Source organism: Calliphora vicina, chromosome 3 (assembly GCF_958450345.1).
Source record: "Calliphora vicina chromosome 3, idCalVici1.1, whole genome shotgun sequence".
Lineage (NCBI taxonomy): Eukaryota > Metazoa > Arthropoda > Insecta > Diptera > Calliphoridae > Calliphora > Calliphora vicina.
In genome coordinates this window covers 31,878,495-31,896,791 of record NC_088782.1, presented here as the reverse complement: position 1 = coordinate 31,896,791, position 18,297 = coordinate 31,878,495, and the positions used below count along the sequence as shown (strand labels likewise).

Here is an 18,297-nt window from a genome sequence, read left to right as displayed (position 1 = left end):
GTTAATTTATATTGAAATTTCTTATTCACAAGATTGTAAATATGAGGTGATAGTGCTTAAGAGAAAAATAAATGTGTTAAATTTCACATTATTTATATAAACATTAAATCACAGATTAAAAATTATTCAATTAAACGAATAAAAAGTGCAAAATTTAAAAAAATTCCATGACTATTTATTTGAAAAGATTTGAAATTAAATACAAATTAGATGATTATTCGGAAAACCGATTAAACTAATAAAACCCCAACATTTATATTTTCCTTATCTAAAAAAACATATATATATTTTTTTCGAAAATTGTAATGAATAATCGTTAATCCTAGTAACCATAACAAACTGCATGTGAATTAGAGGTAAACAATAAAAAAAAGTTTTAATGAGTTTTATATTTACACAAAAGATTGATATTTAAAATTTATATAGAATTTGGACGATTATTCGAAATTAAAAAATTATTTTAAAGCCGAATAATCGCAACATCAAAAACTGCTAATTAAATGAAACAGACGGATGAAAAAAATTATAATCAATATTAATTTTATACCTAAACTTTAATAACAGAATAAAATTTCATACAAAGACTAAATTGTAACGATTATTCGAAATACGACTAAAATATATTCAATTAATCGAATAAAAACTGATACAAAAAATTAACATTAATATTATTATAAACTTAATAACAGATTAAAATTTCATACAAAGACTAAATTTTAACGATTATTCGGAAAACCGATTAAAAAATATTCAATTAATCGAATAAAAACTGCAAAATATAATTTTGCCATGACAATTTATCTAAAATAATTGAAATTATGTATTACAGAATTTAGACGATTATTCGGAAAACCGATTAATCGAATAAAACTGTAAAATTTTTATTTTCCTGGCTACTTATCTAAAAAAATATATAATATTTTTTCTAAAATTTAAACGAATAATTGTTAATCCGAGTAACCGTAACAAAATAACGAATAATTTTAAGGCTGAATAAGCGCACCATCAAAAATTGCAAATTAGAAGAAACCGATATATGAAAACAAATTTTAATTAAAATTTCATACAAAGACAAAATTATAAAGATTATTCGGAAAACCGATTAAAAAATATTAATCGAATAAAGACTGCTAAATTTAAATTGAGCATGGAAATTTATCTAAAATAATTTGAAATTAAATACTAAATTTTGACGATTATTCGGAAAAACGATTAAATAAAATACGATTAATCGAATAAAACAGCTAAATTTATATTTTCCTAACAAATTATCTAAAATATTTTTTTTTGAAAATTTAAACGAATAATCGTTGATTCGACTAATCGAATAAAAAAGCTAAATTTATATTTTCACTTTTTTCTTAATTTTAAACGAATTTATACAATCTTAAGGCCGAATATTAACAACATCAAAAATTGCGAAGAAGAAACCGATAGAAGAAAAAAAGTATAATTAATATTATTTTTATATCTAGACAGATTCAAATTTGATACAAAGACAGGATTTTAACGATTATTCGGAAAACCGATTATAAAATATTCAATTAATCGAATAAAAACTGCAAAATAAAATTTTTCCATGACAATTTATTTAAGAAAATAGTAAATTAAGTTCAAATTCAAAATTTTAACGATTATTCGGAAAACCGATTAAAAAATATTCGATTAATCGAATAAAACTGAAAAATTTATAATTTTCAGGCAACTTATTTGAAAAAAAAATTATTTTTTTTATTTCTTTTATCGAAAACTGAAACGAATAATCGTTAATCCTAGTAACCATAACAAAATGCAAACAAAAAAAGGCAAAATAGTTTTAATGAGTTTTATATTTATATATAAGCAATAATAAGAGCTTGCTATTTACAGCTGAGATAGAATTTGGACGATTATTCGAAAAACTTTTAAATAAATATTCGAATAATCGATCGAAAAAAAACGCAAATATTATATTAATAACAATATTGCTAAAAAAAATTATACTATTTTTATAAAATTTTATTCGGACATTCGCAGTTATTCGAATATCCGAATAAACATGAAAAATGTCGTACTAAGCTATACATATTGTTATGGATTTTAGTAAAATGAATGTAATATTATTCGAAAATTCGATTAAGGAAATACTTTAGCAAAAGTAAGAAACGTTAGGGAATTTTATAAGCTTTTTTCATATGAAAGCAGGAGAAAACGATCTTAAGGAAATCACATAGAATTTAAATAAAAAGCTTTTTACCAGTTTGTATGTATGTGTAAATCCTTTGTTTTTAATTATATTCCCGCCTAATATTCAATCTGTATACGAATATTTTTAATTCCAGTTGTTTTTATCTAATGAATTGTTTAATTGAACAATTTATTTAATTTTGAATAAATTAATTTGGAAAAAAATAAATTAATACTTTAAAGACCTCATAGCAAGTTAGAAAATTTCCGCATTGAATGGTGTCACACTCACCATCAGTTACATTTCCGTCAAAACAACACTTTTAATGTGTGTGTGTGTGCGGATGTCATAGAGAGTGAAAGAGAAAGAGTTAGAGTGCAGGTTGTATGAATAGTACATGGAAAAATCAAACTGTGAATGCAACACGAACTGCATGTATGCAAATTTGCAAGTGTATTTGAGAGGATGCATACATGCATGCATGTATCACAAGTGCGTGTGAGACTGTGTAGTGGTGACATACACAAAAAGTGTTTGACATAAATGTTGCATGTGTTGTGATAGAAATTAAGCCGCACACATACGAATGCTTATTTATGTACACACACGTAAATGTATGTATGAATTTGTGTGGTTGTATTTATGTTTGTGTAGTTTATATTGTGTTCTAGGAATAAAATTTGTTTTAATTTGTTACAGGAACAAAAAAAAACATTCTATTTTTGCCGTAAATATCCTAGAAAACCAAAAAAAATTACCTACAAAAAGAGTTGCTATATAGCGTGTATATAAGGGTGGCCCTTATTTTCGATGCTCCATTATCTAGAAATCAAATTATTCATGAAATGGTATGATTTTTGGTATTTAAATGAAATACAAAATTGTTTTGAATTGGAATTTTGTTCAAATTTTTTTTGAAAATATTTGATTTTTAGATGACATAGAACAATTTTAGCACTTGGGGAATCGATTAGGGGCCACCCTAATATACATACAACTATACACATACGTTTAAAAGCTTTTTGTTTTCTATTTTTATACAAAATTTTTGTTGTTGCTGCTGTTGTTGTTAGTGTAAGTATGGCTTTTTATTGTGCGAAGAGTTTAAAATTTACACAAATATATACATGACCGTTACTGTGAAAATCCTATTAGGGGCTGTAAACATGTAAAGTGTTAAACAATTAAAAATTTATTCAATGCCATCACAAGCAATTAAGCACTTTTATATTGTCTGTGTGAAATACACACATACACACATACATACACATAAACAAGAAGAGGGGAGGGAGAAAGAGAACAGGAGAGAGAAATAGACACAAACACAAAACTGCATTTAAACACACAAAAAATAAAACATGCAGTTGCACAAACACTTGTATTTAGACAAAAGGAAATAGCCATTGCATTATTTGTACAGTGATTAACAAAATTGTTCGGATTATAGTTGTCTCATAATTTGAATTCCAAAATCCAAAATCTGTTCTACATATTGCAAGAAACCCAACTCTAAGTATTGTAAATAATGAGAGAGAGTCTGAAAGACAGTGAAATATATTGAAATTATGTAGAACACAGTGTTGGCAGTAAACAAAAGTTGACCTCATGTCCCCAATCTTAAAATCGATATCCCCAAAAAATTCTCCATTCCAAAAATCTGTATTAAAATTTTTAAGAATTAAAAATTTTTATTTTAAGACAGGAAAATACTGACAGGAAATGCTGTATTAGTTGGTCAAATTGGGGAAAATTAAATGATTGTTTTAATAAAAGTTTTTGCAAAACAAAACAAAAGAAACCCGGTTACAGTCCCTTCCTTTTATATCCTTTACCATGAGTGACAAGGATAATTATCGCTCAATCGCAATTTGTTCGGCGCTCTCGAAGGTTATGGAGAACATGTTAAACTATCACCTTGTCAATTATTTGGAATCGAATAGACTTGTGATTGACAGACAATAGTGTTCAACTGGGGACCGCATGAGAGAAAGTAAGATAGTCGCACTCGACATTTCGAAAGCATTTGACCGGCATAATGGACTAGTTTCGAAATTCATCACGTTCGGTGTAGGGGTAGAATTTAAAAAAAAAATATAGTTGAGCATTAACCATATTATGGTTACCACAATCATTTAAATAGTTACTGTGACTATAATATTGTTAAAAATCTTGTAAAACTATTTAAATGGTTACAGCAACCATGCCCAATTATATTTTTTTTCTGCGTGCATTTGCTATAAATTTGAGTATCGACGGCACAACACATTATAGGCAAAATAATTTTGGAAACTACTACCTGCCAACGAATTCCTGGCGGAATATTTTTTTTCCATTACCCCACTTGGGGGCATTTGGCTTCCATAAAGCATCCCATCTTATACGAATTGTTGAAGTAGTTGTTGTTTTTCGCGTATTTCCCATGTAGATTGCACTAATTATTGGAGTATCGTGCGTCTCCATGTACGGTGTTGGCATTAAATCGATTGTTATTGTTTGTATCAGTTTAAACGGTTGTTGTTCCGGCTAAGTTGATGATTGATCTGCTGTAGCGGGTCTTCGGATACATGTATGATGTTGCCATAGGGATTCAATCGATTGTTATTATTGCTTTGTGTCAGTTTCGTTAATCCGTTGTTGATCCAGCTAAGTATATGATTGGTCTGCTGTAGCTGGTCTAGGATAATGGTGCTGCCATCTGCCTGACCTTTTCCATGATGTTATCCTCTTTTCCAGGTGGAGGAGTGGTCAGGGGGCTTCTTGGATGGATTGTTTAGTGGGAGGTTAATTTTAAAAACTCGAAAACCATGATTTTAAATTTTTCGTCCTCTGCCAGAGATCGAACATGGTGCTTGGTTTTGTAGGCAAGCACTTTAACCACTACACCATGCCGGCACTCCTGGCGGAATATAATAATTATTAATTCCAAGTCAAACGTCCACAAACACTATTCCCTCTTTCCTCCATCTCATAACATTATTTCTTAACATCAATACAATTCACTGCATATATAGGAGTATCCCAGGATCGTTATGGATAGCGGAGCCGATATAGCCATGTCGGACTGTCATTCTGTCCGTCTATATGTTGAAATCAACTTTCCGTAGTCCCCAAAAATAACTTACATGTTTCATACAACAATATATCGGCTACAGGTTAGGATTCTATTTAAAATCGAGAAAATCGGACCATAAAACCAGGACAACCCTGATGTTTGACCTATTTTTGATCTATGTCTGGATTACTAAGTCATTAATGTAGACAATATGGATATCCGATGATAGATATTTCAAAGACCTTTGCAACGGCGTATATAAGGCCATGGTCGAACCTAAAATAGGTCAAAATCGGGAAAAATATTTTTTTAATCCCAATTTTTTTTTTTAAATTTTACTAATAAATTTCTAAACAAAATTTTTAAATAAAATAAAAAAAAAATTTTAATTTTAAAAGAAATTAAAAAAAAAATTTTATCCATACAAAAACTTTTTTTAAAATATTTAAAATTTCTATTAAAGTATAATTAAAAATCAAATAAAAATTCCCTCCCATAATGAAATGAATTCCTCAATTTGAGGAGAAATCCTTTCATCTGGCTACACTGATAAAACATTGAATATACAAACGATCACTTTTCCTTCACACTGTTCTTTGACTATATTTTGCCCACTTACTAAATATTTTTGTTGTTGTCGTTATACAACAATAGACTTTTGCAATTCATATAATTGTTGTTTTTCTTGTAGAAATTGCAGCTTATAAAGACCACATTTCCTTATCCATTGCAGCAGAGTCAAACTGGTATTACCTCCCGGTGACAATTATGCTCTCTATATACATAAGTATGAGTTTTTTTTTTTGGTTTGCTTTAAAATATTTTTATTGTTGCTGTAGTTGCATACAAATTCAAGAATTCATTGATTCATGTTGGAATCATTAAAATGCCGCAAAAACACTAGTATGGCATTGTTGTTTTGTGGCCATGTTTTACATGCATTTACTTCTACAACATCTACCACTATGACGATCTCCGGACGACAACTACTAGACTCATTGCTGCTTGTACTGCCTACAAAACATGGTTTGAACATCAAAAACACTATAACATACAGTTCCATTTACAATAATTGGCTTGTAGGCAGGGAGCTAGGCCTATGGCTGCAGGGGGGGTTTCTCTTTTCAATATTAATGATAATAATTGTATGGACTTGTATGTGGGTATGAACAGCTAGCCTTTAAAACAAAACTAAATTCATGGTAATAATGTCTGGCTAAATAGGAAGTTTTGGGGTGTGGGGGATAATAAATTATAATCGATTGTAATGATAATGAAGAATTTTGTTGGAGTGAAATTGAAATACAACTAATCGCTATAATTAAAGTATTTTAAATAAAGTAGGCAGCATATTGCCAAATCGAGATATCTATTTTATTTAAATTCTTCGAATACATATTCCAAACAGTTAGTTAATCTAGTTTTTTTTATGAAATTCTATGCCGATTTAACTATGTCCAACTTGCTGTTAGTGTAAAACATGCTCACGTTCTAAATATGAAACTGAAGTTAATCAAATTAACCAAGAATGTTTATTATTATCCTAAATAGTTTGGTATTGAATATCAGAGATATTATTTTAGTAGAAAAGAAGTAATGAACCAACATGTTGGACTACTATTCTCAACATCACCAGTGTAAAATATTATTGTAGTTTTGATTGTTAAATGAATTTTAGAAACTCTTAGAAAAATAACACTAAATGGTTCCATTGTGCGATGGAGATGGTCGGCTTAATAATGATCCTAGATATCCTTTTAAGACTCAAGTATTAATCTAAAAGTAATTTTTGATTAAGTTTTCTATATAGTCTGACTTCTAGATAATTAACTACATCGGAAAAGCGTTCCAGGTTCCCTTGGGTTTTTCTGAGAGTAAAGAATGCTCCTATGTGGGTGAGATTGACTAGCGTTGTGCAAGCTTAACATTGAAATATTATGATGTTGAAATGGTCTTTTAAGACAATGAGGGACATACATCTTTAGGATATCGGGATATGATCAGTAACTCTCTATTAAGACAAACCTAATGAATAATAACAAGTAAGAGAGCAATATTCGGCTGTGCCGAATCTTATATACCCAAATTATACTTCAAAATACAAATTTTAAATATTTTTAGGTAAACAAAATTTATTTTTATACCCTACACCACCATAGTGGGGAGGGTATAATGCGTTTGTGCAGATGTTTGTAACGCCCAAAAATATTAGTCTAACACCCACCTTAAAGTATACCGATCGACTTAGAATCACTTTCAATTCAGTCAATTTAACGATGTCCGTCCGTCCGTCTGGTCGGCTGGCTGGCTGTCCATGTAAACCTTGTGCGCAGAGGTAGCAATTTTGAAGATATTTCGATCAAATTTGGTACATACAATTTTTTCGGTCCAAGGACCAAGCCTATTGAAAATGGCTGAAAGCGGTCCATTATTTCACCTAGCCCCCATACAAATGCCCTTCCGAAATTGGACTTTATCGCTCATAAATGTTTAATTTATCTATGTATCTACACAAATTTCGATCCAAATAAGTTTTATATATACAAAATTCATGTCACCAAATTTTGTTACGATCGGTCCATAATTAGTGATAGCTCCCATATAGACCCACTTCCGAAAATCCCTTTACGTGCATAAATCGCTTAAAAATGTTGGTATACTCACAAAATTCCACATAGTAAACTTTCATATAGACACAAATCACACGACCTAATTTCATGGTGATCGGTCCATAATTGGTCATAGCCCCCATATAAGGTCCATTTCCGAAAATCACTCAAAAATTTAAATTATTGAAATTTTAAAAGAAAAATGTTTTTGCTCTTTTACTTAGTGTAGGGTATTATATGGTCTAGCTTGACCGACCATACTTTCTTACTTGTTTTTTGTTGTTTTTTGCATTTTTTGAAAAAAAAAATTTGGTTTTTTTTTTAATTTTAAAAATTTTATTTTGGTTTTTAAATTTTTTTTAATATTTAGCTTAAAAAAAATTCGGGTTAAAATTTTTTTTCCGATTTTGACCTATTGTAGGTCCAACTTACTATGGTCTTTTATACGTCGTTGCAAAGGTCTTTGAAATATCTATCATTAGATATACATATTGTCTATATTAATGACTTAGTAATAAACATATAGGTCAAAAATCGAGGTTGTCCTGGTATTTTTCTGATATCTCAGCTATTTGTGGACCGATTTTCTTGATTTTAAATTGCAAGCGAGCCGAAAGAATTCTGGATATAATGATGTATGAATCGTGTATGTAAGTTATTTAGGGGCTTCGGAAAGTTGATTTCAATAGACAGATGGACATGACTTAATCGACTCCGTTATCTATAAGGATCCAGAATATATATATAATTATAGGGTCGGAAAATTATATTGTGGAAATTACAAACGGAATGACAAACTTATATAAGTATACCCTTCTCACGAAGGTGAAGGTATAAAAAGGATAATGAGAAACAGAAAAACCTAGCTCTACTTAAAGATGATCACCATTGAAAGAAGTCTGAAAATAATAGCTATAAGTAAATTATTGAACTGCAGAAATCTGTGCCATCAAGAGATCGCCTATGTTCAATATATAGGCAGCTTTTCTAATAACATTAAAAACGATCATGATGTAGATCAATCTTTAGGATTGTCCTTGACTGTATCAAGGGAATCTACAATTTGCCCTATAGATGCGTTTATATCTCTTTTATCGCACTTAGTCTTAAACCACGGATGGTGATATTGAAAAGATCACCAACTCTAGATTGAGACAAACCGGGACAATTAAAGGAAACTATAATGTAAAACACTTATATTACCGGGCCATACGAAAATAGTTATATCTCCACGGAATGTCAAGATATGAGAGAAATATGCGCAGCAATTAGGGTTAAGCCCCTGAACCCGATAACATATACCCGGAACTTCTGTTAGCAGAACCACATTCAAGTGCTCAGCTTCTTCTGGCGGAACGGAACGCTTCCTGAAGAACTAGCTGAAGAAATTATCGTCAATGTCCCAAAAAGGGGACCTAACAGAAGCGAAGAATTGGAGTGATATAACACTGCTGAGTGTGGTGAACAAGAGCTCAGAAAGTAGCAAGCTGGATTTCGCTCCTATTAATCATGCTTAGACTACGTCAACAGCTTAAGATTAATAGTAAGCAGTCAGTGAAATGTAGATCACATCTATATCTCAAATTTATAGATTTTGAGAAAGCATTTGATACCCTAAATCACAGTGCAATATGTCAGGCCATCTCTTGTAAATGTGTCATCCTTTCTCTTTAATTGTGTACTCGTTATAGTGATGTTAATAAGCTAGCAGTCACGGGCGAGGCATCACCTGGGGATTACAGGGTAGACGATAAAATACCAAGCCATCGAATAAGCAGACTCATTTTGCTACTACACAAATCAGGAGAGTCCGAACGAAACATATCGAGCCGCATCAACAAATGCGCAGAATAAGAAACAGAATTTTCCAACCACTTTGATATTAATTTATCAAAGTCGACTTATACAAATCGGTCAACCCATTTCGGCCAACTGTTCAATACAAAGACGTTGGTCGTCTCTTCAGTACAGCGGCTTAGGCCGGCGGTTTAAAACAGAGGCTTCGGTCATCTGTTTAAAACAGAGGCTTCGGTCGTCTATTCAAGGCAGAGGCTTCGGCCCACTGTTCAATACAGATACTTCGGTCGTCTGTTCCAGACAGAGGCTTCGTCCAACGGTTCAATACAGAGACTTCGATCATCTGTTATAGACAGAGGCTTCGGTTAACTGTTCAATACAGATAATTCGATCATCTGGTCAAGATAGAGTCTTCGGCCAACTGTTCAAAACAGTTCAAGCAAAATATTCGGCCAACTGTTCAATACAGATACTTCGGTCATCTGTTCAAGATAGAGTCTTCGACCAACTGTTCAATACCGATACTTCGGTCATCTGTTCAAGATAGAGTCTTCGGACAACTGTTCCATAATACAAGACAAACACTTCAGCCAACTGTTCACTACAGAGAATTCGGTCATCTGTTCAAGACAACGATTTCGGCCAACTGTTCAATACAGAGACTTCGGCCGACTGTTCAAAACAGAGGCTTCGGCCGATGGTTGAAACAGAGGCGTCGGCCAACTGTTCAACACAGAGACTTCGGTCATTTGTTCAAGGCAGAGACTTCCTCCTGTTCAACTGTTCAACACAGTTGTCCCTAGTTAAGTTCATTTATTTGTAATACATTTGTATTTGTATTACATCTAAAAAATTATAGTTTTAGTTATCAACCGATCCTGTACCGACGAAACACATTGTCAAATATCCGAAGCTATCACTTGTGACAAACTACCAGTTAGTGAGTGCTAACCGTAGAAGTCGAGATACGCAGCACCAGAACCATATAATTATATCAACACAGAAAGGGTAAATCAATTGTCTTATCATTTAAGGTTTGTGGATCCGTATGCTCGACTGAACAACCTCAGTTGACGACAAAACCACGTTATAAGTAATCGAGATTTTTTATCTATTACTCACTAAAGCAGCTCATAATATAACAAATGCTGTATGGGTTCGAATCTCACCTCACCCAAACATCTTGTACATCAATAAATCGCTTACCTTATTAACTAAAATTTTAAATGAATTCGTTATAAGTACTTTTTCCAGTGGATTTGTAATAATAAGTTTTATTTTCTCAATCAAAAAAGATTTCTTTAATTCAAATGTGATTTAACTGTTATATGTGTGAGTTTAAATAAATTTAATTTTAAAATCTCCTTCCTTCCTTATGAAAAAATAAAGAAAATAAGTTATTTCTCTGAATCAGCATTATTTTTTTGTTTATTTTTCATTCAACTTGTATATATACTTTTTTTATTATTCACCATGATTGACGTTTTTATTTACGGTTCATTGCAATTTTAAGATGGGTATACCGCTAATGAACACTTAAGCCAGCAGATGTTTGTATGAATTCTCACACACAAATACACTCACTCATACTTAAGCAAACACACTTACTAAAATACAAACTTGATGATGGAAAATATATAACAAAAAAATTAAAAAAATGCAAGAAGTGAAACGTCAGTTGTTATTGACTTTTCCCATTTTTATTTTGTGCTTTTTTAATTTATCACCTTTTTGTTCATGGCTACGCTTACATTTGTATGTGTGTAAGTATTTAAATCAACTGTAACTACAACAACAGCAACAGCAGCAACAACATACATATTGTTAACATTAATTATACAAGTGTTTTACATTAATTTCCAAGTGGTTACCGAGTATTTATTATGAGATTAAAATAAATGACAGGTGCAAGAGACATTATGTGTGTGTGTGTGTTTGCTTGTGTACTGTTAAATGTCATGGATCCAATAACAACAACAAAACTGCATTTGAGGATGTGCATGTTTTAACCAAAATCCAGGATATTCATGTGTGTTAGCACGAATTTCAACAACTTCATAAATTTTTACAATTTTTGTTTTTTTTTTCGTGCAACATAAAAAAACCGAAATTTAAAAATTATTACTTAGGGTTGCCGCGAGGGCGGCAGGTTGGATGTTTAAATTGATATTAAAGTTGCAAATATTTAATTTACGAGAGTTTATTAAATAATCAGAATTTAAATAAAGTTCTTCCTGATTGAGAAATGTAAGGAAATTGTGTAATGCCTTTCGCTACACATACAGAAATCATTTGATGCCATGTTTGTCAATCCAAAAATGTCAGCAGTTACATATACTGTTCCGGAAATATCTCAACTAGTTGTTTTAATTCAACTTTGCAGGATACTAGTTGTATACTTGTTAAAGCTTATATAAATCTGTAACGCGGTACTTCCGAAACTTGCTTGATTTCTGACTGAAATCCACCGCGTAAGTTCGGTGGATTTCATGCTTGATTTGCTAATTTTCAACTCTGTTGCCCAATCTATCACGCTGATATACAGTTGTGGACATACAATTAAGTTACTCATCTTTTGTTGCCTTCACTTTAAAAAAAATGATAATTTGTATAATGTTTAGCTTGCCTTGTGGCTTCGCCTAGTCAGCGCCATGATCTCGACGTGTACGGGGATTTGGAAGGTTTGGACCCAAAGCCTTTCATCGGATATCGCAACTGGACAAAATATTTTAAAAATTCTCCGCAGGTTGCAATTTATAAAGACCTGTAGCGAGTTAACATCCTTCATTCCACGATTCACATCCATAAAGATGATATGATATTATGCAGGAATTAAATATGTTTAGCTTGGTTCTTTTATAAATATGTGCTGATCGCCATATGGGGATTAAGATACCAAATGAATGCTTAGCTACTTTTATTCGGTTTTATACATCGTCTGCAGAACCACCTGTTATAGTCAGAAGACTTCCGAAATAGCAGAACGTTGATAAGTCTTCAAGATTATTGTCGTCTATTGCGAATGCTCTATAGTTTTGGCTATATTTATCTTTAGACCAGCCTCAGTTTGTACTGCATTGATCTTAGCCTGCATATCATGGAAGTTCTTGTTTCCCTCTGTTAACACGAGGCTCTTCTCATTATGTTGTCCAGGATTTTAAAAAGTAGGGGCGACAGAACACAGCCTTGTCTCACTCCAGTTTTAATTGTCATCATGAAGAAGTCGACAATCTGCGTTGTGAGGGCTTTAACACTATCAATTATCTTTGGTGGTGTGCCTTTGCATGCTACCGTCTCACTATGACTGAATAAGAAAGCGCATCGAATGCTTTCTCAAAATCTATGAATATCAACGAATTGCTCAATTATGATCGGTAAATTGACAAGATCATTGCATGATTTGCAGGGACGGAAGCCAGCCTGCTCATTGCAGAGAAGCGGATCAATTGCGTCTGATAGCCTTTTATTGATGACTTCATAGATTTGTGATATTGATAAGTGTTATGCCACTAAAATTTTTGCATTGTGACAAGTTCCTTATTTTGACATATTAATGATATGTCCTTTATTATCTCGTCCAGGAGCTTTGTAATTTTTCAGGGAAACTATGGCCTCCATAATTTCGTGAGTTTCTTGGCAATCTGTGGATATATCGTCCCTAGCATTGTATTGAATGCCATCACATAGATTGTGACCAGTGGTCGATGTTTTCGCTAACATCGAGGAGAGCTGCTCTACCCATAAATCCATCAGGTCTCTTTTGGATGTGACTAAATCTCCGTCTCTGTTTTTTTTTTGCTTTTCCATTACGGGTTCTATAAGGGATACAATAAGCCCATTGTGTATCTACTTTCGGATATGAGGTTCCTAGTATTGTCAGATATCCATTGTTTTCTTTATATGTTCATCGGCTGCGTTAATGAAACAGGTTTTAATGGAATTCCAATTAGGCACTGTATTATTTGGAATCGTTTGAAGGAAGGAGTTGAGAGAATCTATGTTACTGATTATTGGGTTCTTCAATTTATCGACGTTATACTCATCAGATGGCTACTACTTTTAAATGAATTGGGGTATGGACAAAGAAACCTTGCTAGAAACCTACAAGATGATTGGCCGATCAATGGTTGACTATGCTGCTCCAGTGTGGTTGCCTACTTTAAGTGATACTCAGTGGAGAAATATTCAAAGCTGGCAAAAAGCAGCCTTAAGGATCGTCACAGACTGACTCCAAATTACCACCGTAGAAAATACGAGGAGAGCATATAGAGGTATGTGCAGGATCCATTTGATCGCAGCTCGTATATGACAGCTTCGAACGATATTCATAGAGACGCCATCAATTCCGCGGTAGCACAATACCGTATGAGTGTCGTACTTGGAGGTCGCCCACCATCGATAGCAGATGCCGATAAGATTTTGCCTCGTAAAACAAGAGATGTTCTGGCACAACTAAGATCAGGATGGAGCAACAGGCTTAATGCCTTCTGGTTCCTCAACTTATGCCCAGCATTTGGTAAGGGTCTCCATGACACCCTCTACATATTCAACTGTCCAGCCAAAACTGTACTATGTCAAGTGGATTTATGGACCCAACAAGTAGAATTAGCACAATTTCTTGGACTTGATGTACTTGCAAAACCCCCTGCTAAAATCTTGTAAAATACTTCACCCTGCTACAACAACAACAACAGATTAAACAGCATATCGAGCCCTAACCACAAAAATAGCGTAAGCGACATTTTTTCAAAATTGACTTTTTAATGAAAATCGATAGAAAACTTTCATGCGCATCAGCACACGAAATAATGAAAATTAAGTGTTTATATATACAGAGATATCGCAATTTCAATTATATCGTAAGCGACACTCACCTTTTTGCTTTACCGCAAAAATAATGTAAGCGACACACAGTGGTATGAGAAAAAAAAAGAAGAGGGAAATAAATCTGTAACTTCTAAACCCTTAGTCCGATTTGAATGAAATTTGACATGCACAAAGTAGGGGTGTTGTCGAGTTTAAGTTTTGAATTTTGACCGGATGGGCCCACTAGGGGTGCGGCCAGGGTACCCCAAAGTAGGACACCTCGGGTATGTGTCCTACTCGTCGTAGCTATCAATTATCTCTTATAACTTAGGAGATATATACATTTGAAAGTTAAATTTTCAACATTTTTACCCATCCTACTCGTTTTTTTATAACAACGGGTCCAAATATTTCCCGATTTTCTCCATTTTTATTTTATTGTACTAACAACAAATGTATATGTCAAACAAAAAAAGAATTGTTTAAAAATTGTGACTGACTCAAAAGTTATCTGCATTTGAATTTAAACATTTTTAAAAAGGCGATTTTTCGCTAGTTTTTTGGAAAAAAGGTACTTTTCCATTTTAAGTTATCTAAAAATTTATAAATGGTGTATTAGGAATTTATACTTTTTGAAAAGTTAACTTCACATTAAATATTCTAAATGAAAAGAACTTTGAAAATTGTTGATACCGAGGGGACCAGGTCCATTCAAAAAACGTCTATTTTTTATCTAAAATTCAACTTTAGGGCAAAAATTCTAAAATCGCATACTCGATATCAAAATATAGTAACCAATTTTAGATGGCCAAATATGTTTTTAATTGTTTTGTAAATGGTCCCGATAACCCCGCCCTTAGTATGGATGTTGTAGCAAAAAAACTAAAAAAAACAATTTTTGGGATTTTTCATCACTTTTTGGGAATTGCGGGATTCCTGATTATAAATCTGTTTTTACTTTTCCATTTTCAATAGAAAAAACTATATAACTGTAAAATTTCATTACAAAATATTCATAAATAAAAATATAACTTAAAATTGAAAGATTTGTATCTTTGCAAAAACTCAATAAAATATTATGTCTGTTTATCACTAATGCTGGACTTCTGTTCCCATAATTAGGATGAGAGATTTATCTTATTCTCTGTTATTGGTCTTCACTAGGACATTGGTTTTGAAATTAGTGCGACACTATCTTATTAATGAACTCAAATATTGTTCTATTTTTCTAATAAACATTGCATTACTACACAGAGAAAACTGATTCGTAGTAGCAACCGAATTTGTTGCCAATCTAATGATTCGGTTACACACATCGAATTTGTCGATTCTAGCAACAGAAAATCCGTTGATATAGAAAAATTTCAGTTGAAGCAACCAAAATTTTGTTTTCACTTCTAAAATTTTTTAGCCGCAACAGTAAAATTCAGTAACTATGGCAGAATCATTCGATTGGCAACAAATTGGGTTACTACTACACAGACAAAACAGATTCGTAATAGCAACCGAATTTGTTGCCAATCGAATGATTCTGCCTTAGTGACCGAATTTTACACTTGTGACTACAAAATTTTAGAAGTGGCAACAAAAATTTGGTTGCTTCAACCGAATATCTTCTTTATCCACTGATATTCTGTTGCTAGAACTGAAAAATTCTATGTGTGCAACCGAATCATTCGATTGACAACAAATTCGGTTGCTATTACGAATCTCTTTTCTCTGCGTACGAATCTGTTTTCTCTGTGTATTCTATCTTATCTACCGCTTTTACCAACAATCACTTAGTTTTATCTCTTCTTTGAAGGTAACACAAAGAGAAGAGTTTAATGGAGTTAAGTGAACGGGTTGCTACCTGTTAAAACTATGCTTGTCATGGTCCTTTGACCTAAGACTAGGTCAAGAAGATTCCATATTTACTAAAACTGTTCCAAATAATACAATACAATTTGAAGCACTTTCAATTTGTAATCCATAAAATATTGTATAAGAATCCTTAATGGTAAACCTTAATTCCTTAAAATGTCCTTAATATTTAATTTATTTATAATGAATACACATTATTTTGTCTTATTTCTTTTGTTTGGCCTTTGTAAATATAAAAATAATAATGATAATAATAATTCCATAATCACAGGCCTTGTAGTAATAAAATGTACATATTTAGTGTAATCAATGAATTGAATTTAAATAAAGCAACAATTTATTAAAACAAAATATTTAAAAGCCCTTAAGGACCAAAAGGCAAATTTATATTAAGCAAAAGGATGGCCATGTAAAACAAACAAAAAAACAACATATGTGAATGTTAATGGCCCAATGTGTCCTTTAACAAATTGAGCATGCCTTGGTTTCTACATAAATTTCACTGAACTGGTTGTCCTTTATTTTTTTTATCAACCTTTGAACATATATGTATGTATAAAAAAGAAACCCATAAATATATTCTTTTCCAGCATTTTATAGTATAGTGTAGGTAGTGTAATTATAATGTATGCATTGTAAATATTTATCCAAAAGGATATTCCTCATATTCATACCAACCAAACAATTAAAATATGAACATACATAGTAAGAGTGAGTGTGTGTACTTACGCTGTTGCACCACCAATATACATGCTGCCCTCGAATGGTCCAAACTCTTCCTCTGGCAAAAGATCAACCGTTTGATAATCGGTATTTATCATAAAGCGTACATGATACTCATTGTAGTCAATCCATATTTTATGCCATTCACCACCATTTAACTTGCGATGCGAGTTAATTACCAATTCTCGAGCGGTACCCGTGCTCAATGTAAAATTGAATGTCAATTGATAGTCACCGGTTAAGGCCACCATAAACGAGGGATAATACGGCCGTATGGGTGGCTGGAACAACAAAATGGCCTTTTCACCCGTCGTACGAAAAGAGAATGCAATATCACCCTTGCGCCAGCCAGGCACTTCAATATACGATTGAGAGGTTGTAAAGGTCACTACATAACGTTGAGTATCTGAGCATGAAAATATGTATGTAATAAAAGTGAAACGAAAATAAAAAGAAAAATATTAATTTGTTTAAGAGTGTTGTGGGGTGGGAGTTTATGAACTTACTGGTCTCTACACATTCGAGTGGACCCAATGTAATTCTACCCTGAGCCTCCTCATCCAAATCCTTCTGTTGCAGAAAATACATATTTGTTATGCCCAAACTGAGTGGTTCAGAATAATATCCTTCATCCGAATACCATTTGCTTTCCTTAACATCACAATTGCATGATTGATTAGGATCCACACATGTTTTGTTAACAGAGCACGGGCAAGCACCTCTAAAAAAATGAAACAAAAAAAAAAATAAAAGTAAACAAAATGCATAGATGAATAAAGGAAACAAATAAAAACTAAAATTTACAAATTTGAAATACACTAAGAAAATTATTGGGAAACATTCCATTCCAAATTTGTTAGAATTTGAAAGTCTATGGGTATATTTGAAAATGGTTGTTGGGCTAGCTGAACAAAAAATGGGAACAAACTAAAAAAACTAAAAATTTTTAATTTTGGCTAATGTAAACATTTTTTATAATTTAAAATTTGGAATAACTCTTTTTTAGTTATAGATAATCTTTATAGTCTAACTACTATTGACTAGCTGATTTATTTAATTTTTACTAGTCTTTCAAGAAGTAAGTAAAAATCATAGAATTACCTTCATTTCTGCAAAAGGAATAATTTTGAGGTTATTGACTTTGTCACTGATTAAAATTCCCCAGTGTGCTAATATTTGTCTCTGTATAATCAATATTCTAAAAGCTTAGCTCTAGCTGTACTGATTTCCTAAATATTGTTTAGATTGCTCCAGTAGTTTAGAAGTTCTGTTTATTTTTA

General features: G+C 32.3%; 1 protein-coding gene across 5 annotated transcripts in view; it reads right to left on the bottom strand.

Moving 5' to 3' along the window:
• The window catches only part of axo (axotactin), a 203,314-nt gene that overhangs the window by 52,426 nt on the left and 132,591 nt on the right, over window positions 1–18,297 (bottom strand). For all 5 annotated transcript variants that reach the window (XM_065505190.1, XM_065505192.1, XM_065505191.1 and 2 more), the window contains exons 11-12: window positions 17,524–17,738; window positions 17,024–17,423 (exon numbers count right to left, since the gene is read on the bottom strand). In XM_065505190.1, coding sequence (XP_065361262.1) covers window positions 17,024–17,423; window positions 17,524–17,738 — 615 coding nt within the window. The remainder of the gene's footprint in view (window positions 1–17,023; window positions 17,424–17,523; window positions 17,739–18,297) is intronic.